The sequence below is a fragment of the Aspergillus multicolor genome (genome assembly GCF_047715735.1).
Source record: "Aspergillus multicolor strain CBS 133.54 unplaced genomic scaffold BDW74scaffold_25, whole genome shotgun sequence".
NCBI lineage: Eukaryota > Fungi > Ascomycota > Eurotiomycetes > Eurotiales > Aspergillaceae > Aspergillus > Aspergillus multicolor.
In genome coordinates this window covers 322,210-340,640 of record NW_027395976.1, presented here as the reverse complement: position 1 = coordinate 340,640, position 18,431 = coordinate 322,210, and the positions used below count along the sequence as shown (strand labels likewise).

The window sequence follows — 18,431 nt, the reverse complement described above, 5'->3', positions numbered from 1 at the left end:
TTCGAGGGTCTAAATCTCTTGGAGTGCACTTTGTTTATCGCATGGGCTCCTCTGTTTATGACCATTGGATCATAGCGGGTTGTCCACCACCAGAACAACCAACAAAAGGTGATTGATGCGATCGCGAAGAGGCGCAATTCAAGAGGTCCTCGGCCACATCCCAGACCTTCAGCAGCTCTGTTAAGAGCTCTACTCAAGCTCCAGGGGGCATATTACAATACGAAATTGCCGCGGTGATGTGTGAGCAACAGGTGACTTCAGCCACCACAGCACCAACGCTTCCGAAGAAACGCAGCGCGGCAGCGAAGCCATGAAAACCCCATTGCTCACGCCAGAAGCTTAATCTCGTTCGCCAATATGACCTACCATCCTATGGACATAACTCAAAGTTACAGGATTTGGAGGTTGATTATGCGTTCTGAGGTATGAAATGTGTGAAGAAAAAAGGAAAAAGATATGTGCAATTTTTTTTGGCAGATAAGATATACCATTTCGTGAGTCACGTGCTCTTTGTGTGCCTGAGGCTGAAGTTTTTGCCCCGACAGCGAGTACGGAGTACTGTAGCAGTAAAGGGCATTGCAGACGTAAAGGCATTTGAAACATGCTTTCTCGCATCACGCAAATATAGCTGTGAGCGTACCCTGACTGGTACTGAATTTAACGCTATTAACTTAGGCAAGCGGGAATTGTGTATTGTTTATCCATACTCGCTAGGCTAAGGATGGAACAGCAAAATATATTTTGGAATTGTATTAAATCCCGGGGGAAAATCGACTTAGATTGACCGCCAGATCAACTGTAAAGCTTCAAGATATGCTTAAGCAAGTAAGCTTTTCATTATCAGAGTTCAGCTCTCTCCTAACCTTGGGAACTCTTGAGACAGAGCGCTGCTCTACTTCCCATACTACGGACTGCTGGGTCACATGGTGCGCTACTCCGTAAGCGAGGCTATCTGTCACGTGAAACCGCGCTAAGGACAAATCTCTGTTTTCTTCTCGCTCGGCATTTCCAACTTCTCCCTCTACCAAACTCTTGGTATCTGCCAGCATTCGACATCGCGCGAATCGCACTCTTGATGTTGAGTAGCATCCGCGTCGCTGAGATCAAACTGTATTATTCGACAATGAGCATAGCTCAGTAAGCGAACCACACAGTGAGCGTCTAGCCTGACAGTGGCATAGAGGCGTACTTTTTTTTAGTTCGTTCAGTGGAAGATCAAAACCAAACAGTTTTTAGCAGAGCTGCGTCTACTCCACCCTGGTGTTCGCTTTATCGAGCAGCAGGACTATTTTTACGACGGACATTCTGAATTCACTCTTGTGTTTATATCCTTAGCAAGCTGCGTAGACTCGAGTTAAGGCTGAGGCCGCCTGATGGGCGAAGAGAGGCATCGAGGAAGATAGGAGCCAGCGTTCTGGTTGCATTCTGCTTGCTCTTGCATAATGTCCCCCTTTGCTTTTCAGAGAATGGCAAACTTATGCTATATTTCCTGCCCTGATGAACACTGAAGCTGCTATTTTTGTATGGCAGCTAGACCTGCCTGATGATTAAGATCGACTGCGGAGAAGACTCGGAATTTCCCGCGGCCAACGTTGCTGACCAAAGAGGAGGCCGCTGTTACCAATCCCGAGACAGAGCCCCATCGCTCCAGCACCTCGGCAACGTTGGATGTAGATACTCCGTACCTTAAGGTCGAAGAACAGCATTCTTAATCATCATGGAATGCAGAGTTTTATACGGAGTCTTCATGAATAATTCCTTCCACAGCCATTGGAAGCAATTCATGGGTCGACGATGGCCTGATCGCCACGCATATTTGCCCTCTCCAACCGCCAGCCCGCCCACCCCTGCATCCATCGGGGAAACCAAATGCGGAGAGACGGTTTGGAACCAATCTTGACTTCATCTGCTGACTCAATTCGAAGGTCTGGGTCCAGAGCTCACCAATGTGGCACCTTTGATTGGTGAGCGGCACTTCGATGGCCTTCTAAGTTCTGGGGTCAGCCCTTTATAAGGCTTATTTGGCTACTTGTATCCCTGCCAATTCGGATCCTCTCCTTTCCTTATCATCTCCCTCGTCTCTCTTTCTCTTTCCTCAATTCCCTTTCTTTTCTCATTAGCTGCATTTCACAATGGCTTCCGCTGCTCGCTCTGCATCCCGCGCTTTCTTGCGCTCCTCTTTCAGACCAGCTGTCCGCAGCTCTGGCTTCGCTCTCCCCGCCCAAGGCCTCCGCGCTGCTTCTCGCCGCGGCTACGCTTCGGAGGCTAGCTCCGGCAAGTCCTCCAACGCCTTCCTGTGGGCTGGTGTTGCTCTCGCAGGTGGTGCCGGTGCCTACTTCTACCTCCAGGGCGGCGATTCCTCCGTCAGCACCAAGGTCTTCACCCCTACACAGGCCGACTACCAGAAGGTCTACGACGCCATTGCCGAGAAGCTCGCCAACGAGACCGACTACGATGATGGCAGCTACGGACCCGTACGTCTCCACTCCCCATCATTTCTACACTCGAACCAAATCTAACAATTGCATCTATAGGTCCTTGTCCGTCTAGCCTGGCACGCAAGCGGCACCTACGACGCAGAGACCGGCACGGGCGGCAGCAACGGCGCCACCATGCGCTTCGCCCCCGAATCCGACCACGGCGCCAACGCCGGCCTCAAGTACGCCCGCGACTTCCTCGAGCCCATCAAGCAGCAGTTCCCCTGGATCACCTACTCCGACCTCTGGACCCTTGCTGGCTCCTGCGCGATCCAAGAACTCGGCGGTCCTACCATCCCTTGGCGCCCCGGCCGCACTGACAAGGATGTCTCCGGCTGCACACCCGACGGCCGTCTCCCCGACGCCTCCAAGCAGCAGGACCACATCCGCGCGATCTTCGGACGCATGGGCTTCGACGACCGCGAGATGGTCGCTTTGATTGGTGCACACGCTCTGGGCCGCGCTCACACCGACCGCTCTGGTTTCGACGGCCCCTGGAACTTCAGCCCTACCGTCTTCACGAACGAGTTCTTCCGCCTTCTTGTTGATGAAAAGTGGCAGCAGCGCAAGTGGAACGGACCCAAGCAGTTCACCGACAACACCACCAAGACGCTGATGATGTTCCCGTCTGACCTTGCGCTCGTCAAGGACAAGGAGTTCAAGAAGCACGTTGAGCGGTACGCCAAGGAAAGCGATGTCTTCTTCAAGGAGTTCTCCGAGGTCTTTGTTAAGCTGCTCGAGCTTGGCGTGCCTTTCGCCAGCAAGGCTGAGGATCGCTTCGTCTTCAAGACATCTGAGTAGATGCAGCTTCTACTCTGGATTTGTTTCCGTTTGCTTTTTGAGTTGTTCAGCCATGGGTACTTCAGCATACCCGTTTTTTTGCCTTTTGTCATGTTCTCTCGATATCCGACATTTGTGTCACCCTGGATGTTTCTGGCTATTTGCCTTGGTTTTGTGCATACTAGACTGTACTACGATGGGATAGAGTCTCTAGTAGAGGTGCAATACATCAAGATTTCTTACTGTCAACCATCATTTGATCAGTAAACTAGTAGATTAGGGCTCCAACAGTGTTGAAAAGAAGACCAGAACATATTTCAAGAAACTCCCTTTAATAAAAGCTCTCGTCTAAACCTTATCTTTGAATGGGTCAAGAAGGCTGCTCGCTGACTCGGACTTAAAATGCGGCGAGTAGGCGACCTCCATCCACTGTCCAGTTCCGCTCCGCCCGGAGATCAAGATCTCCCCGCAAATATTTTCCAGCAGCACCAAGGTTCAACGTCCACCTTCCACCAACGCCGGCCAGACAGGCCCTATCCATTTCTTCTTACTTTCTCATCCTACGAGAGAATATCCAGATTCAGAACTACGCGATACCAACACCTAGAAAACCTTGACCGATTACAAACCAATTCCGCGCACGCCGCATACCGTAAAAAATGACTCGACCCTCCCCCTCCACAAACCCCTCCTTCTACGAAATCCTGAACCTCCCCTTCCCAAGCACCGGTCTCACAAAACAACAGCTGAAACTCGCATACCATAAAGCGCTGTTAAAACACCACCCGGACAAAGCGCCCGCCGTCGCGAAGGAGAACATCCCCGCCTACGACGCCAACCCCGCGCAAAAGCCCACAGGTCAAAAGATCACAATCGACGCCATCACAACCGCATACAAGACCCTTTCCGATCCAGTCCAGCGCGCCGAATATGATCGCGTCCTGAGGCTCGATCGGAGTCGGTTAAGTGCGGGCGATAAGAGCGGGAACGGGACGGTTTTCCATACGGGGTTAGAGGTTGTTGACCTTGAGGATCTGGATTGTGACGAGAATGATGAGGAGGCTGTTTGGCATAGGGGCTGTCGGTGCGGTGATGAGCGGGGGTTCCTGGTTTCCGAGGGCGATCTTGAGAGGGAGGTTGAGTCCGGTGAGATTGTTGTCGGCTGTCGCGGATGTAGTCTCTACATGAAGATTCTGTTTGCGGTGCAAGACTAGACTGAGGAGGATGGCGATGATGAAATAAGGACTTGATTAAGGGATCAAGGATGCCTTGTCTCTTGGCCCTGCGTTGGACCTACTCGCCGTCTAGGCACCAGTGTGAAGCGTGCTCGTCAGTCGTTGGATTGCGGCGCGTGCTGAAGAGCGCGTATTTGTTGGTTGCCTACCTCGTATACTTATTGTTTGGTTCTCTTTGATCGTCAGACACATCTACCATCACCGAGGCTCTACCCACAAACACCAACACCAACCCCGCGACTACCGCGACCACCGCTAACATCGCCATGGCCTCACCAACCGAGGTAAAAATGCAAACAATTTACCTCATGACCTCGCGGTCCTCCTCAAGACAACGCGCGCATTTCACAATTTTTGTCCCCTCGGCCGCCTCCTCCACCAACACCCAAGCGGATACGGATAAAAGCACCGGCGTCGGCAATCAAACCGGTACTCTAATCAACGTCGTCAGCGCGCCAATGCTCAGCTTCATGCACGAGTTCAAGCAGCGCTATACACCAGCCTTACACAGCAGGCAGCCGTTCGAGATACACCCTCTCGGGGAGGTCGACGAGTAACGTATTGTTTCCTCGCAGCCTGAAGCCCAGGCGGAAGGGGATAAACGCGGTGACGTATATCAGACGGATACAACTCCAACAAACACCCTCGAGTTCGCAGCATTGCGGATTCCAGCGCCGGGCGTTAGTGAGAACTTTCTGGCACCCGCTAATGATGTACGTCGCTCTTATACTGTTGGATTTCATCTACCCACTCAGATAAATGCCCTGAAAATCAAGTCTCATACCGGACTATGTTCTCATATCACATTTACTCCTTACCAATGCTGACTTCCATCGCTTCTCTAGACAACAAACAGACGCTGCCAAGAATGGACAACAGACTACATCCGCCATCTCGTGAACATGGGGTATCTCGACGCAGAGGCACTCGAAATCGTCCAGTCGAAGCGCGATCCGCCGAGCCATGGAATTGGGTTACTTCCCGTGTCTGGTCCTGCATCCGAGCGCAACTTAGCAGCAGCGTAAAGTAAGGGCGCACCATGGACCCCGACCCGATCTCAGACGAGCATTGTTGCCGCTTTAAGAGTAGACAGGCTTGGGGTCATGTGATCCATGTCACCCTAGGTACATTACTTAGAGTACGGCGTCAATGCAGATTCTGCGCTGGATAGCGCTTGGTTCTGGAACAGACGTCACTATATCGAGCTTACTGCCAACAATATATGAAGCTGATTGAAAGGCGCCAACCCATCTCAGCCAACTTTTATCTGAGACTAGTCGTGTGAGGAATCAGACTCGAAGAAGAAACGACATCTGCTGCACATGCAGTTGCAAACATTTGGGCTTACGATACATCCGTTGGTTTTAGACATGTCATGGATCATGCTTTTCCTTCCCTCAATCTGAGCAGCATCAGTCTCAGACTTCCCCTTGTTCCCTTGCAAAATGAGGTCCGTTTGAACCATTGTACTCCGTAAGCCGGGCTAGAATACAACACAAAAATCAACTTCCTTTGGAAGGAAATCTTGCGAAAAAGAACTCTTGTTCAGCTAAATGCAAACACCCTTAATGATGGTTAGGTATATAGTGGAATGCACTATGATCTGACCCGTCCCATTTTCTCTCTGTAGGCAAGACGTGGAAGTCAGGTATCACAGGGAAGGCTCAAGAATCGAAAGAGGAAGACCGGAAGCGAACCTCGGAGTCTCGGGATTGCTTGCCGGAGTCTGATCATTGATGATTGATATCGAGGCCCGAGGGATCTGCCATTTCTTGCCTAAAGGACCAGAAAGCTGGCTGAGACGCCTGAGTACAAGTAACTCCGGTTTCTGTTGCTGATGGAAGACTGATCCCGCCTCTCATGGTCAAGATTATGAAGCTGGCTCACTGAGCCTTGGAAGTATAGTACTAGTACCGTATGCCAACGCCGTCAGATCCATGCGAGCTCGACACGACACCCCTCCAGCTCGACATATCACCAGGCAGGCACACTCTACTCTAGGGCTTCTTTCCTCCGTTGTCAAACAGGCAGCAGCACTGAGGCCGAGTCCGAGCATTATTGAACGCATCACATCAGTCCTCGCCATGCCATGCTGCATGCACTGCAGGAAACAAATTATCATCCACTCAGCATACCGCAGGTCCGTCATCGGTGGCCGGTGACCGGTCCGGTCCGGTCAGCAATGTTCCCTCTTACGGTAATTACTTGCTTTTTCCGCCGCTCAGGTCCTTGTCCTTGTACCCAGAGTTGGTTAGCACTCAGGGAATATTGTACGGATTAGCTTCCACGTCTCAGTGCTCCCTGTCTGTGCTACTGCTACTCCTTTCACGGTTCCGGCTATGCCGTGTAAACTGGGGGAAAGGAGCAGGCATCATGATCCTTCGACTCGGTCTGGCTTACGAGCAAGTCCACTGGGCAGTGGGCTGTGGGACTGAGCACTGATCGCTCGAACAAGAACCTTAGTGGATGATCACAGAACGCAGCTGCCTTTCATTCTCGTATAATACAGCACGGCGGAGGAGACCGGGAGCCTGATCCCGTTCTCAAACTTAGGTCGACGGTCATTACGCTCCTCTGCACCGGTGAACGCGAGGCTGACAAGGCTGGCGAGAATTCTAACGAGACGCCGACCCTTCCAGTGCTCACCGGCATTCGGGGGTCCAGAACTCCCCATTCGACCAGTCAGCCTGATATCAAACTTGGGCAATGGTCCAATAATGAGATGATTAGTGGTTACTGCTTTGTGTGTGTTTCCGGATGTTGCGTTTGGGACGCGCCACGATGGGGGGGGGCAGGCCCCCTGGTTGGGGGCTGATGGGCGGCTGAATGAAGGGAAGAACGGCCAATCAGGGGGTGTGAGTTTGGCCTGCGCCTTTTCATCGCCTTTTTGGGGAACCCGAGCTATCTGAGGTAATGTTGGACGCCGAGTTCGCGCTTGTGCTGCCTGTGTCTACTATCTTATATGCTGTCTTGTGCCCATGGGAAGTGCTCAGAATGTTAGGCATGAATCATTGCATTTTGGTGATGTGATTTTATCATATCAGTTCTCATCATGTGACACAATTCTTACACCAAGAAATGACAACAGGTCGTTGAAGTATAGAAGCAAAGCAGAAGAAAGGTATGTTGCTTGAAGGCCAAGGACAGCAGCAGAATCCAGGGCTAACATTGCCTGCCAGGTCTCTCACCACTCTCTAGGCAAACTGGTGACCCTCTGCCTTTCGACTTCTGCTCCGCCCCTCTTCTGATGCCGCTCGCCCATCCCTGTGTTCGCAATCCGTGTTCTATCTGTCCCTTGAACCTATAACAAAACGTGTTGAGGGGGAACGGATGGTGGATCTCGTTGTCGTGCCAGGAACATAGGCGCCTCAAGTTCTCATCAGTGTCATCTGCTAGAGGATGTCGCCCGAGTGTCGTTGACAGCGAAACCACCGAGACCGACTCTCAATGCAAGACTCGACCCCATCTGTGCCTCTACCCTCAAGACAAACATAAGAAGTTGACTGTTTGGAAGAAGATGAAAGAATGGTACAACGAAAAGAAAGATCATGTAACTGATCTAGTCAACATCGCCGAAGTAACACTAATGGTTGCCACGCAATCCTACAAAACCGGTGAGCCTCCTGGTTATCTTCTGGATGCCTGTTTCTTCGTCAGTCAGGGTCAACGCGGTCCACAGAAATCACTCACCACCATCATCGGTACCCCGGCGGGTAACTACTCCGAGCGGAAGGCTGCAGTCGATGGCAGGGTTGGGAGCTGCCTGGCTTGTTGGAAAAAGTTCATGCACTATGAATATCTATCAGCGCATATCCTGGTCAAGTCGGCACGGAGTAAAGGCAGGCTCACGCAAGTTCTTTCCCTTTCCTTTAATGAATCTCTCCCAGTTTTTCTTGAGCTTAGGTATGTCTTGCGCGAGCCAGTCTGGGTGACACTGCTGGAAGTCGAGCAGCATGCGTCCGATGCCCCAAAGAAGGCTCATTCGATGACGTCTTTGGTGCTCCTTAGGAACCCATCCCCTTGCTTCCCGGGGGAGAAACCGCTTGTTCTCGTAGTGTGGGTCTTCTCGCGGGATCTTATCGTCGATGTAGTCTAGAAGGTACCTCTGCATCGCTGTATAGGTTTGGTTCATACTGTCGCCTGCTAGGTCCGTGGGTTGACGGAACTCGTTTGAGGCCATTCACTATCAAGGAGATCGTCAGTAACGGTGTTGGAGCCAACCTTAACGCTCATTACAGCGGGCGTGGGCTGTATCTTGCAGACCACTTGAAGATGTGACCAAACACCTTGGGGATTGACGTGAACTGACCTTCCACACAGCACAGCACAGTACTAAAGGCTTTTTAGAGTTCAGAGTAGCCACTAAGACGACAGCTATGGAATCCGAGGCTGCGGGTGCCACTTGAGCTGATCAATGATGTCAACGCCAACCGGAAGGTTGAACTACGGGGCCACCTTGAGCAACAATCGGTGTATTAGTAAAAAGCTGAACCAGATCAGCCGTTAGAGTAGATCAGTGGCAGGTCAATATCAAGTACGGCGTCCCCCGGACAGCTAGGGAAAAGATGGGGCGTTTCAATTTCCCTCCGCGATCGGATTGGGGCTTAGGTGGGGATCAGAACCTCCGATCCGGCCTGAACTGTGATATAGACGATGACAATGTGTTGAAAGAGTCAAAGAGCGAAAGAGTACCAGAGAATGGGTCTTGTTGAAGATGAAGAATGAGTGTAGGCTTGCGAAGAAGAACGGATATGAGAGAAAGACAAAGAAAAAGGAACGAGGGAGCGTAAGCTGAACCAGGCACCAAAACCGCCGGACCGCAGATGGGTTCATCCACAGAATCTAGAGTCAATCGCTTGGCTCGGGTCGGCCTTGGGTCCAGTCTTCTGTGCTGTAGTAATAGCAGCCCAGCGGATTTGAAAAAGATAAAAAGAAGATTACAGGCCTCGAATTGATTTGAAGAATGCGAGTTCTGCCCCCGCCTACTTCCTTAGGGTCTTGTCGTCTGGGGAGAGAAACTTATCGAGCTGGAGGTAGATTCCTCATCAAAAGGCACGGCGACAAATTCCTTTCCAACCCGGGCCCCCTGGGGTTGAACCAATGAACCCTACACGCTTGGAGTTATACGGCTTATTCCCGCATGAAACGGTGTCCTGGATAAAAGTCTATCCTGCAGGGGCTCGTCCTAGTGCATCAACCTGCTCGACAGACACCTGAGACGCAGCCTACAGTGAGTCAGTGAGCTCAGGCAACGCGTTTCCTGGTTATTGACTGTTGACCGGAGGGTGTCGACCCAATCAGAGAGCTCCCAATGCTTGAGACCATGTACGAGGTAACAGGGGTGCGCTGCCTCGTGACTGTCAGAAACTATCTTTAGGAGATCGACGGAGTTGCGGCAGGGAGAACGTTCAGACTGTTGCCCATGGAAGATAACAGGAGCCGCACCACTGAGGATAATGCCGCAGGGGGATTCGATTTTCATCATGAACCCACGATACAGCCCCAGCTCTCGACAAATGTTCAGGCTTACAGCCTCGAACCGCAGCTCCATCTGAGCGACCGGCAGCATGAACATTTCCTGCCTTGGTCGGAGACATGGGACCCTTTAGAACAGTTCGTTTATCAGGACTCGCTCCTAGACAGCCGCCCCAGTTGGTGTTATCCCTCCAGTTACCTGTCGGACAATCTGGTGGTTTCGAACCATCAGCCGGACCTCAGCTCCTTCAGTACTAGCTTTGGGGTTCAACATCCACACACTGATCCGCACTCGCATGGTTACGGTTCCGCGTATCTGGAATCGCCCCTTCCTTTGGGTTTTGAGTCAAGGGCAAGGCTTCTTTACTCACGCATGACTTCCTAGGCTGACGCCCCCAGGCCGATGACGAGCTCTATACATTCTATCATCGTCGCTCAAGTAGCCCGGTCGTCTTCGATCGTACCAAGTGTAGCAATGGTAGCCCGTCGTCTGATCCGGCTTCGGTTTCAAGACCAGCCGAGACACAAAAGCTTGCCGCGTGGCCGTCAACATCGTATGTTTCTTTTCCCTCTATTCTCCTTTCTTTTTCTATATCCACATCAGAGCTGATGAGACTTGCCTCCGTGTTCCAGATTAAACGGGGGAGCGCCACTACTACAGTCGGGCAAGCCTTACCGTTGTGACAAATGCCCCATGGCCTTCTCCCATCGCAAAAGCCTCGATCGGCACAAGAGCACAATTCACGCGAACGGAGATCCAAAAAAGGTCTGTCCTCATGATCGCTGTAAGAGGACCTTCACGCGGCAAGACAATCTAGCTGAACATCGACGCCGGTGCCATGGCGACTTCAATCCATCTGCAAGGGCCGCAACGTGCCCGAGCCTTGACTCTGGCTCAAGCTCATCGTCGCCTTCTAGAGGAATAGTGAACATTTTATCGTCGCCCGCTCGGCATACGACAGGAGCTGAATGTGACCGCGTCGATTGTCCAAGACAGGGCAAGCCATTCCGGACCGTCTCTGATCTTCGAAGACATCAACGAAGCGTCCATCGCAGCCCCACCGGCACAGACAGCGACAAAGGGTATATCTGTGCGTCGAAGGACTGCCCGAGACCGGACAAGAAGTGGCCTCGTCTCGATAATCTCCGGAGTCACATATACAAGATGCACGGTGAGGAGGATACCGAGGACTTGATAACGCGGTCGGCCGCATCCAAGTTCGACCTTTTTGGTCGCGGCCAGCATGGCGCATTACCGCCAGAGCACGATTTTGTACCGTCAAAGTACCTTGCACATCCGTGCAGCAAAGGGGCATAATACGCCAGAAAGATCCAATACACATACGTCTTATCGCCCGTTTTGAAAACAGGCAGAAAGTATCAATATCGCCGAGGGACCATAGTAACTGATGTGTAGACCTAAGCTGTTCAACTGATTGCATGTCCAGCAGTACAAAGCCAAGGTTCAATAACCAAGATCATAGAGAATGCAGAGCATAAGAACCAGATGGAGTAGAGTCAAGAAAGAAGATCAAAATCAAGCAACAGAAGGGAGAAAATGACAACCCTCAACGGAAGGGACCAGCAGCCTCACGCTGATTGATATCTCTAAGTTCGTTTTCGAGCGCCTGACCCAGCGTTGAAAAGAGCCTGTTAAACAAACAATGCTCCACCCGGTCCTCAAAATCGCGCAAGATTTCTGCTCTCGAAATCATAAAAGCCAAGCGAAGAGCAGGACTGTCGTTGTCCTCGAACCATGACCATAACGCGTCGATGTTTTCCCGGTCATCGTTATTGAAAGGCCGATTGCGAAGGGCAAGGAGTTCATTGGGTTCCCATGAGCCCAACCAGTAGAGTCGCTTCACTTGCTCTCCATCGCTTGGTTGCCCCCGCGGCGAGAAGGGGATCTCCCAGTCTGTTGCAGGGAAGAAGTCGAAAAACCACAGCATTGTACTCATAATGATCGTGAGTCTCGACTTGTAGCGTCGTTCTTCTCGATGCATGTCCCACCATTCCGGTACGGGTTGGAAGAGACGATTATGTTTCTCAATCACTAGGTGATGCATTACGAAAACTGCGGGCCGTAATTTCAACTCGCCAAAGTGTTGTTTCGCCAGATCCATAGATTTGGAGGAGTTCGGACGGAGGGTCTCTAGAAATATACCAAGATCCTCCTGGCTGTTTAGGCCGGTTTTATCCAGTGCTTCAAAGAGTGCCCTGAGCGAGCCAAGGTCGTCAAGCTGCACATGGTAAGTCTCGGTGAACCACTTGGCAAGGTAGCTTCCGAGTTCATATATATTTGCAAAGGGCTGCTTTTCCTCTTGCCGTCGCTCCTCGCGAATAGAGCTCAACTGATATAGGAAGCTCTCGCTGAGTTCGACCGTTCTTCCGAGAGCCTCAAGGGTGCTGATTTCGGCCAGAGAGAGGTTCCCATTGAGGGGTTTGTAGATGTAGTCGTGCTGTATTTGTGCCCAGGCGCTATGGAGAAGCGACATCACCTGGATTTCAACGGGACGTGACAAGAAAGTGCCATGGACGGCCGAATCTAGTCTGATGATCCAGTGCGTTGCTTTGTATCTTGGGCTTGTCAGCTCGTACGTCGATGTTCTACCTTTCCTCCAATCTAGAGGGGGTGGATAAACGTTGGTGTCGGATTTGTTGATGTTGAAGCCGCATTCATTCTCTATGATTTGCTTTACCTTCGGCTCTTGCTCTGGGCGGTACAGAGAGATACGGACGCCGGCAATATCGAAAACATGTTTGGCGATGTCGTCGGCCGTTCGTATGTTCGGTTGGTGCTGAAGTTTTCTTCTCAAGCTCTCTGGGTCCTTGACTCGGCAAGATATAACATGCTGGATGTTCTCATTTTCGAGGGCTTTCCTGCAGATCTTCTCCACTTCCTGTGCAAGTCGCTCGTAGATGTAGTACAAGCTGGGTTTGTATTCAACATCCACCCATTCATTGAGGTTTAACGCCATCATAGAACCGCCGCAAATAACGGGATCGATAATAAAGACGCGGTGGATGTTAGCTTACTCGAACTGCCGGGCTTCTTTGCAACAAGAACTTCATGTCAGCGTGGTCACGGATAAAGCAGGGATTAAATACCTGGTAATACCCCAAGGCTGAACTGCGCTGAAGCCGCGCGTGAACACCTGGAGGCATGATAGCGATAGAGCCTAGGGTAGTAATGCAAGACAACCCGGTCAACAAGCTGCGGTTACACTAATGCGCGAATCTGACGGGTTATAGCGACATTGATTGGTCCCCAGACGTATTCCATAAGAATGCCCAATGCAGCCTCGAGGGCAACTGAGGCGGTGCTTGCCCCGGCTGCAAGGCTGGAGACACCAGCATCTGTCGAAGCAACTTTTATCCTGGAGGTTCCCCTCCACCCCCGCGGCCTCCCCATCTTACCGTCTTGTTTTGAAAGAGAAAGGTGGGCGAAAAAAGAAATATAAAGGCATGACGTATCACGAATTTGTGAAAGCCCAGCGAAACAACAACCCCTGTCTTGCTGGACTTGATGACTTCCTCTCCGATGCCAACTCAGACCGGCGAGATTGTCGGATCCTGCAGCTGGACTTCCCGCCCGTTAAGGAAGGTGCCGACCCTGCACCCGCCTTCCAACACGTCCGCCTCGAGGACTTGCAAGAGAGTATCTACCCCGCCGGAGGAGTTGAAAGGCGTCGCATTTTTATCATCGAGGATCTACGACGAGACATCATTTCAACGTTTGGAAATGCACACCATATCGATCCAGTTTTTTTCGCGTCGCACCTACACGCCCCGTTCCGACAAATCAAAACCCAGACGCCGAACCTCGCGACGCTGCCCTCGCGCATACGATACCAGAATTTCATCAACTTCCATTACCATCGAGCGGTCGAGCTTAGGGGTCCCATCGAGAATGAACACCGTTTAACGAGGGATATGAATGTCAACCGGAAAATTGCGGTGCTGGTCTCAACTGAGAATACTCGCATCGCACTCGTGCAGCACGCATGCTCTGTGATAATGCTCAACAATTGCACAGGTCTCGGGTGGCTATGTAGGTATTTCGCTTTTGTCTGATTTCGTGCTCAAGAGTTGCACTGACTGAGTCAAATCAATCTAGGTGTCATTCTCGTCGATAGCCCAATCTTCAAGGACTACATCCCCGTGGTATATGACAAGCAGAGGAAAGACGAAAAGCCGGGCCGCATTGACTCGAGACTTTTTCTCGGCGGATATGAGGATTTCATGCCACCCTCGCCTATACCGCTCGATTTCAAGGGAGCATTTTGGGGGCCGCACCTTTCGCGAGAAAGCCTTTTGGAAGACATCGGATACTACTGGCGCCGAGAGATACCAGAGCATTTTGAATCGACCACGCCCACACTCTTCGCCGTCGCATACTACCCTCTCAGGATTATTGCCGCGGAGTGGAACAACTATATGGCTGCCATGAGTTACCATATCAAGAGACACGAGTACGCCGTGGAGAAGTTCATAAAGCCCGTCTCTGAACTAGACAAACTGTATGCAGATCTCCGCATCCTTCAAGTATGGCGCCGGCGAAGCCTAGCTTCGCAACAGAAGATCGCGGCTGTTGAGCATTTCGTAGCTTTGTGCAAAGCATCGCATTCGAGCGATCCTGACAGGTCTCTCGAAAACGCGAGTATACTCCAGGAGGACTATAGACACCTCGCTTCTACTCTGGACGACCTCTCCCGCCGATTGAGAAATATGCTTCCCGTCGTGGCATCTCTAGTCCAGATATCCGATAGTCGTCGATCGCTCGCGGAGTCTGCCAATGTCAATAGGCTAACGTCCTTAGCGATGGTCTTCGCGCCATTGTCGTTTACAACCGGGTTGTTTAGCATGGACGATAGCAATGGGCCAGGAGGCTCGCATTTCTGGGTGTTCTTCGCTGTGGCGATACCCATCACGCTGGTCGTGTTTCTCGTCGCGAAACCGCCGAGGTGGCTCTTGCGCTGGACCTCACATCGCAGCAGGAAGTTACTTAGTGGCTCCTGGGTGCAAGTATAAATGACTAGAGTTGAACGCGACGATAAATGTGGCAGTAGGTACGAAAACGGAGTGCTTGGCCTACCTGAAGACGGAACCTGGCGGCCTGAGGCATGAAAGCAAGCTACTACTCTCAAACCGGCTAGCGCCACACCCATATCACGTGCTCTCAGCGGAATATCTTCAACTTTCCACCCGCAAACTCTTCTTCCCCCTCCCATACATATATCATTCATCACGCAAGCCCCCTACAGCAGACGTTGCAACCCAAAAACCGCGTAAAGGCACCGAACAGTGTAGTATCAGTTCTTTTCCTGGCCGTGGTTTTCTTTCTCATGGCGTATGTGCGTTGGGCTGGCTGGTGGGGGAAACCTCGCCGGCCAGAACTGGGCTTGCAAGACCGATGCCAGCCGGTTTGAGGAGCCCATGACGACTTCCTTTGGAGTTGATTCCGTGGGTGGGCTTTCCATAGATGGTTGGGACAATCTCTTCTTCGTTTATTCCCTTGTTATTATTTGGTTTGTGAGATTACTGGAGGAATGGAGATCTATGCTTTCTTCTAGAGTTCGTTTTTGGTGCTTGTAAACATGAAGATGTCGTGTTGGTCAGTAGACAGGATCCTACGGCAAGCAGCACGCCGTGTGTTTGTTGCCCTGCCCATCTTGCCATGTCATATGGATATTGTCAGGATCAGGAATCAAACCAAGACATTGCAATATCGATCAAATGAGATTAGATTACGCCTAAGACCCTCGCATGCTCGACTCGCTCCGCTTGCCGATGCAAAAACAGACGAATGCGCTGCGTTACTCGTACCTACTTCGCAGACAGTAGATATCTGTCTGTAGAACATGATGGGAATCAAGACAAATGGAAAACCATCCATGCCAGTCATACCATGACCATACATTAATTAGACAATTAGAAAATCACCATGACCCATACATGACATGCATCCATCCGAGACAGGCATCCATGATCTCGCTTAAAATACAAACATATTAAGTATAAAATATATAACAAGAAGCAAGTTAAATCAACCTAACGCATCAATCTAAAAGTGCGCCTCGCCCTCATGCTTCACCCGATTAACCGGCAGTTTGGTAAACACGCTGCGACTCCATCCGTCCGCATCAACAACCGTCTCCTTGACAAGGACATACCCGCCGAATCGGGGCATCGCAACTGCCCAAACGAGGTAGTAGATCGCGCCGAGGGCGAAGATGCCCAGTGCGACAACGCAGTGCAGGTAATACGGCAGTTCCTCGTAGACGCTTTGACCAGCGGAAGGGGGGATATACGGCGCGACGACGAGGTAGATGTTGCTGAGACAGAAGAAGATTGTGACGGGGAGGGTTGCGCGGATGCCGGGGCGCCAGTTGGGGAAGTTTTTCTCTTTGGTCAGGTAGATGTAGATCAGCCCGGCGGAGACGAAGACGTTGACGATTGCGAGGGGGTAGGAGATTAGGCTGGAGTTTGTTAGAAGGACTATTAAGAGTTTGGAATGACAGGGAAGGCTCACTTGACAAGGAAGTTGTATGCATCACCGGGAGGAGGTGCAAGCATGATGATGACGGAGACGACCCAGTGCTCGAAGAGGCCGGCAGCAGGGGACTTGAAGGGCTTGTTGGAGGCCCAAAACTTAGAGAAGGGGAGGACGCCTTCGCGGCCGAGTTCCTGGACGATTCGGCCTTGGGAGAAGATGACGGAGAGTACGTTTCCAAAGGCCGAGAGGGCAACGAACACGGACATGACGCGTTCAGCGCGAGAGCCGAACATGTTGCCGAAAAAAGTCGCTGCGACGATGTTGCCAGATGCAAGGAATTGATCCTTCGGGACAGCGGCGAAGTACGCGATGTTGCAGAGCATGTAGAGGATGCCGACGGAGCCGATGGCGATGGGAGCGGCGATCTTGAGGGTGCGCTCGGGGTTTTTGGTTTCGCTCAGGGCCTGCGGATGTTAGAAACAGACAGCACCCAACAGAGGGAATGAGGTGACATACGTAATTAGCGTTAGAGTAACCAATGAACGACCAAATGACATTGTACAGCGCCATAACGACACCGTATCCGCTTCCAGTGGTTCCCTCAAACGCATTGCTGAAGTTGTGAGGTGTCTCAACCTTTGTATGACCAGCCAACGCAACCCAGCCGGTGACGATGACGAAGACGATGATGATGAGCTTAACGACACCAAGCAGGTTCTGGAGACGAAGACCCCATTTCAGGGCGAATCCGTGAATCAAGAACGCAGCGGTGATACAGGCAAGACCAATACCACGCTGGTTCCATCGGTCGACCTCCACCTCAGCGGCATTGAGGATATACTGGCCAAAGACGACACTGTTACTCGCAGCCCAACCGAGCAGGACGGCGTAGGCGGCGAACATGGCCGTAGCCAGGAACTTGGGCTTCTTGTAGACGTATTCGAGATAGTTCTTCTCACCACCGTTCCTAGTCCGGTTAGCCTGAGCCCTAACATCATATGAATATGGCACATAGAAGAACATACTTGGGAATGGCGGTACCCCATTCCAGGTAGACCGCAGTACCGGCAACGGCGATCAGAGTACCAGCAACCCACATGAAGAGCGAAAGCCCAACGCTCCCGGACAACGACAGGATCGTGCTCGGGGTGGCGAAGATACCGGTTCCGATGACGCGGTTGAAGATGAGGAACGATGCGCTAATGACGCCGATTTGGCGACGGTCCTCGGGCGTCGCCTCGAAGATGTTTCCTTCGTCTGTACTCGTTAGAACAAGGTTAAGCCATCACCATGCAAGGGCCAGACATACACAGCTGAGTAACGCCATCTGCGCGGCGCGGGCCGTCTTCAACGGCTTTGGTGTCCGGCGCAATGTCGTTCTTGGGCAGAGGCCCTGAAGTGATGTCCATGGCTGACAGAGTCAAGTTCTGCACAGGAGAGATACAGGAAGAAGCTGACGGCTGGCGGACAGTCCGGCGCAAAGAGCGGCGAAGGTGTCTTGATATATGAGACGCCGGTGATGATGTGCTGAGGTCAAGTTTGATGCAATCGAATCACGCTCACGCTAGGACCCTGAGGTCGTATAAGATGAAGGATAGTGGTCTCGGCGAAGCGGCGCTGAGAAGTCAAAAAGCTGGGCGTCAGGCAGAACGAGGGTGAATCAAGGTGAAGCGAGCATGGTCGAGACTCGAGATGCCGTGGGAAACCGAGCTGACAGCACTAGCTCGCACGCGATGGGAGGACTGACAGGGAGAAGAGTCGGCCGGGGGCGAAAACGAATGGAGGAAAGATCCGAGAGGATCGAAACTCTAGAAGAAGTCTCGAAGGCCGGAAGGCCAGCCGTGCCTGGGCCACCATCATTTTCTGCTCGGCGGTGGTGAGGTTCGTGGTGATGGCGGGCGTTGACTGGAAGCGGCGAGGAAAAAAACTGCTCGGGCAGCTCCACCGGAACCACTCGAGCTCCCGGAC

The 18,431-nt window shown here is 51.9% G+C and overlaps 10 protein-coding genes across 10 annotated transcripts; 5 read left to right on the top strand and 5 right to left on the bottom strand.

The window, feature by feature from the left end:
• Positions 1-106: 106 nt before the first annotated feature.
• BDW74DRAFT_65951 (uncharacterized protein) lies at positions 107-646 on the bottom strand. The gene has a single exon (XM_073733388.1). The coding sequence runs from the start codon at positions 613-615 to the stop codon at positions 340-342; it is 276 nt and encodes a 91-aa protein (XP_073580967.1). The 5' UTR covers positions 616-646; the 3' UTR covers positions 107-339.
• A 1,370-nt stretch (positions 647-2,016) lies between these two features.
• Positions 2,017-3,558, top strand: BDW74DRAFT_65949 (peroxidase). Its single transcript, XM_073733387.1, has 2 exons — positions 2,017-2,474; positions 2,535-3,558. Exons 1-2 carry the CDS (start codon positions 2,133-2,135, stop codon positions 3,276-3,278), a joined length of 1,086 nt encoding a protein of 361 aa, XP_073580966.1. The 5' UTR covers positions 2,017-2,132; the 3' UTR covers positions 3,279-3,558.
• A 358-nt stretch (positions 3,559-3,916) lies between these two features.
• On the top strand, positions 3,917-4,471 carry BDW74DRAFT_181087 (diphthamide biosynthesis protein 4; the record flags this gene model as incomplete). Its single annotated transcript, XM_073729915.1, has 1 exon — positions 3,917-4,471. One exon carries the CDS (start codon positions 3,917-3,919, stop codon positions 4,469-4,471), a length of 555 nt encoding a protein of 184 aa, XP_073580965.1.
• A 287-nt stretch (positions 4,472-4,758) lies between these two features.
• Positions 4,759-5,517, top strand: BDW74DRAFT_181086 (uncharacterized protein; the record flags this gene model as incomplete). The annotated part of the gene is made up of 3 exons (XM_073729914.1): positions 4,759-5,037; positions 5,113-5,205; positions 5,338-5,517. The coding sequence occupies 3 exons, from the start codon at positions 4,759-4,761 to the stop codon at positions 5,515-5,517; spliced, it is 552 nt and encodes a 183-aa protein (XP_073580964.1).
• Positions 5,518-7,419: 1,902 nt separating this feature from the next.
• BDW74DRAFT_158840 (uncharacterized protein) lies at positions 7,420-8,824 on the bottom strand. Its single transcript, XM_073725379.1, has 3 exons — positions 8,342-8,824; positions 8,183-8,281; positions 7,420-8,134 (listed from the first exon to the last, which is right to left on the bottom strand). Exons 1-3 carry the CDS (start codon positions 8,670-8,672, stop codon positions 8,076-8,078), a joined length of 489 nt encoding a protein of 162 aa, XP_073580963.1. The 5' UTR covers positions 8,673-8,824; the 3' UTR covers positions 7,420-8,075.
• Positions 8,825-10,506: 1,682 nt separating this feature from the next.
• Positions 10,507-11,410, top strand: BDW74DRAFT_65853 (uncharacterized protein). Its single transcript, XM_073733384.1, has one exon. The coding sequence runs from the start codon at positions 10,662-10,664 to the stop codon at positions 11,283-11,285; it is 624 nt and encodes a 207-aa protein (XP_073580962.1). The 5' UTR covers positions 10,507-10,661; the 3' UTR covers positions 11,286-11,410.
• Positions 11,411-13,048, bottom strand: BDW74DRAFT_65852 (uncharacterized protein). Its single transcript, XM_073733383.1, has one exon. The coding sequence runs from the start codon at positions 12,946-12,948 to the stop codon at positions 11,536-11,538; it is 1,413 nt and encodes a 470-aa protein (XP_073580961.1). The 5' UTR covers positions 12,949-13,048; the 3' UTR covers positions 11,411-11,535.
• Positions 13,049-13,075: 27 nt separating this feature from the next.
• BDW74DRAFT_158836 (uncharacterized protein) lies at positions 13,076-13,416 on the bottom strand. Its single transcript, XM_073725378.1, has one exon. The coding sequence runs from the start codon at positions 13,377-13,379 to the stop codon at positions 13,188-13,190; it is 192 nt and encodes a 63-aa protein (XP_073580960.1). The 5' UTR covers positions 13,380-13,416; the 3' UTR covers positions 13,076-13,187.
• A 16-nt stretch (positions 13,417-13,432) lies between these two features.
• Positions 13,433-14,998, top strand: BDW74DRAFT_169704 (uncharacterized protein; the record flags this gene model as incomplete). The annotated part of the gene is made up of 2 exons (XM_073727038.1): positions 13,433-14,018; positions 14,085-14,998. The coding sequence occupies 2 exons, from the start codon at positions 13,433-13,435 to the stop codon at positions 14,996-14,998; spliced, it is 1,500 nt and encodes a 499-aa protein (XP_073580959.1).
• Positions 14,999-15,928: 930 nt separating this feature from the next.
• On the bottom strand, positions 15,929-18,162 carry BDW74DRAFT_65848 (high affinity methionine permease). The gene is made up of 5 exons (XM_073733382.1): positions 17,773-18,162; positions 17,489-17,720; positions 16,980-17,430; positions 16,500-16,927; positions 15,929-16,446 (listed from the first exon to the last, which is right to left on the bottom strand). The coding sequence occupies exons 1-5, from the start codon at positions 17,870-17,872 to the stop codon at positions 16,032-16,034; spliced, it is 1,626 nt and encodes a 541-aa protein (XP_073580958.1). The 5' UTR covers positions 17,873-18,162; the 3' UTR covers positions 15,929-16,031.
• Between the last annotated feature and the right edge of the window lie 269 nt (positions 18,163-18,431).

What these genes read in the sequence shown, in the direction of transcription:
- BDW74DRAFT_65848 (XM_073733382.1), bottom strand. Translation starts at nt 17,872, where the DNA reads ATGGACATCACTTCAGGGCCTCTGCCCAAGAACGACATTGCGCCGGAC. An exon ending in AGATGGCGTTACTCAGCTGT is followed by an intron (nt 17,721 to 17,772) that starts GTATGTCTGGCC and finishes TAACGAGTACAG; the next exon opens with ACGAAGGAAACATCTTCGAG. An exon ending in GTTACTCTAACGCTAATTAC is followed by an intron (nt 16,928 to 16,979) that starts GTATGTCACCTC and finishes TAACATCCGCAG; the next exon opens with GCCCTGAGCGAAACCAAAAA.
- BDW74DRAFT_65852 (XM_073733383.1), bottom strand. Translation starts at nt 12,948, where the DNA reads ATGATGGCGTTAAACCTCAATGAATGGGTGGATGTTGAATACAAACCC.
- BDW74DRAFT_65951 (XM_073733388.1), bottom strand. Translation starts at nt 615, where the DNA reads ATGCGAGAAAGCATGTTTCAAATGCCTTTACGTCTGCAATGCCCTTTA.
- BDW74DRAFT_158836 (XM_073725378.1), bottom strand. Translation starts at nt 13,379, where the DNA reads ATGGGGAGGCCGCGGGGGTGGAGGGGAACCTCCAGGATAAAAGTTGCT.
- BDW74DRAFT_65853 (XM_073733384.1), top strand. Translation starts at nt 10,662, where the DNA reads ATGGCCTTCTCCCATCGCAAAAGCCTCGATCGGCACAAGAGCACAATT.
- BDW74DRAFT_158840 (XM_073725379.1), bottom strand. Translation starts at nt 8,672, where the DNA reads ATGGCCTCAAACGAGTTCCGTCAACCCACGGACCTAGCAGGCGACAGT. An exon ending in AGGAAAGGGAAAGAACTTGC is followed by an intron (nt 8,282 to 8,341) that starts GTGAGCCTGCCT and finishes AGATATTCATAG; the next exon opens with TGCATGAACTTTTTCCAACA. An exon ending in CCGGGGTACCGATGATGGTG is followed by an intron (nt 8,135 to 8,182) that starts GTGAGTGATTTC and finishes ACGAAGAAACAG; the next exon opens with GCATCCAGAAGATAACCAGG.
- BDW74DRAFT_65949 (XM_073733387.1), top strand. Translation starts at nt 2,133, where the DNA reads ATGGCTTCCGCTGCTCGCTCTGCATCCCGCGCTTTCTTGCGCTCCTCT. An exon ending in ATGATGGCAGCTACGGACCC is followed by an intron (nt 2,475 to 2,534) that starts GTACGTCTCCAC and finishes TTGCATCTATAG; the next exon opens with GTCCTTGTCCGTCTAGCCTG.